This window comes from Lepidothrix coronata, unplaced genomic scaffold (genome assembly GCF_001604755.1).
Source record: "Lepidothrix coronata isolate B3197 unplaced genomic scaffold, Lepidothrix_coronata-1.0 Scaffold2, whole genome shotgun sequence".
In the NCBI taxonomy this organism is placed as follows: Eukaryota; Metazoa; Chordata; class Aves; order Passeriformes; family Pipridae; genus Lepidothrix; species Lepidothrix coronata.
In genome coordinates this window covers 12,888,661-12,890,384 of record NW_016690182.1, presented here as the reverse complement: position 1 = coordinate 12,890,384, position 1,724 = coordinate 12,888,661, and the positions used below count along the sequence as shown (strand labels likewise).

The 1,724-nt window shown below is 61.5% G+C and overlaps 1 protein-coding gene across 1 annotated transcript; it reads right to left on the bottom strand.

Moving 5' to 3' along the window:
* Positions 1-543: 543 nt before the first annotated feature.
* GPR119 (G protein-coupled receptor 119) lies at positions 544-1,524 on the bottom strand. Its single transcript, XM_017816982.1, has one exon. It carries the CDS (start codon positions 1,522-1,524, stop codon positions 544-546), a length of 981 nt encoding a protein of 326 aa, XP_017672471.1.
* Positions 1,525-1,724: the final 200 nt, after the last annotated feature.

The window sequence follows — 1,724 nt, the reverse complement described above, 5'->3', positions numbered from 1 at the left end:
AGCCCAGAGCAGGGATGACTGTGTGAGATGGGTTTGGGAAGGGAGTGCCTGTGGTCCAGGAGAGCTTGAGGATGTTCACACCCCTCCCAGCCTTTACTGCTGGGGCCAAGCCAAGGGGGTGTAGCCCCTACTGTGCCCCCACCTGCATGGGGTCTCATTGCCCATGGAGTCGATGCTGCAGGCAGAGGGGAGGGCAGGAGGTCAGGTCTGGCAGGGGAAGCCGGGCAGTGATGGCTGAAGGGTCCTTTCCTGTGGAGCGAGTGGCAGGGCTTGGTCCAGGAGACACGAGGCTGCTCCAACGGAGGCTCTCCAGGGAAAACCTGCAACCTGGGGTGCCTGGGGCTGGTGCAGAGCTGGCTGTGCTGTGGGTTGTGGGGCAGTGGGCAGGATGGAATCTGGTAGGGAATGTCTGGGATGTCTGGGAATCAGCATCCAGATTGGTCCCGCCCCTCTGGGATCTCCTTCACAGCTGGTAGGCCTTGAGTTCATGGTCACAATGCAGGAGGGGAGCTGGAAAGCTGGAGACAGCTGCTCCTTACTGAGTCAGTCCTGGAGCTGTGGGCAGGACACGGCTGGGAGAGGCTTGGGGCCTCTGCCAGGGAAACAGCGGCCCTTGCCGAGGTGGAGCAGGACCCTCCTCTTCACACCTGCAGCCAGCTGGGAGAGCTGGAGCCGCACATCCCTCTGCCAGTAGGAATAGAGCAGCGGGTTCAGGAGGGAGTTCCCCAGCCCCAGCAGCCAGAGGAAGTTCTCGATGATTTTGTAGGGGAAGCACTTGGGGCAGAACATCAGCACGATGCTGGCGATGCAGAAGGGCAGCCAGGAGAGGGTGAAGCAGCCGATGAGTGCGGCGACCGTGCGCATGGCCTTCATGTCGCTGGCGGTGCGGGGTGGGGGGCAGCCCCCCGCCAGCCCGGCCTGCTCCACCTCCTGGATGTGCTGCACGTGCACCGAGGCGATTTTCAGCATGTCACAGTAGAGGTAGAGAAAGAGGAAGAGCGCGGGGAAGAAGCCCATGAAGAACATGGTGAGCAGGTAGGCAGGGTGGAAGACATGGAAGAAGGAGCACTTCCCACAGTCGGAGAACCTCTGGAAGACGGGGACGAAGACCGGGAGGAAGCCGACGGTGGCAGCAACCAGCCAGAGCCCCACCAAGCACATCCCGATCCTTTGGCCCGTCACCAGCTGGACATAGTGGAAAGGCTTCCGGATGGCCAGGTGCCTGTCACACGCAACCAGGATCAGGGACAAGATGGAGGCAGCAGAAGAGAAGATCACAAAAGCCATTCTGAGGGTGCAGAACTTCTGGGAAGGATAAAATGGCTGGGAAATCTCGTCTATGGCCAGACTCATGACCGTGAAGCCAACACTGGTGTCCGCAATGGCGAGATTGAGGACAAAACAGAGCCCCTTGTTGCTGCTCTTCGGGATGAGGAAGAGGAGGACAATGGCCACCAGCACGTTGGCAGCGAGGATGAGTGAGGCCAGCAGGGCGAGGATGGCTCCCACTGCCCAGCTGCCCATGGCTGTCCCCTGCACAGGGATGGCACGACCCCAACACGATTCTCAGGCACCTCTCACCTGGGGCCTCTCAGCAGGTGCAGGTCGGTGGTAGGTGCAGCCCCTCACTCTCTGGGGAGCAGTGGGATCCTGGGGAGCAGTGGGAGCCCAGGGAGCAGCGGTGCCTCTCAGGGAAGCGGAGCTCTGCCAACGCCTGCCTGTGG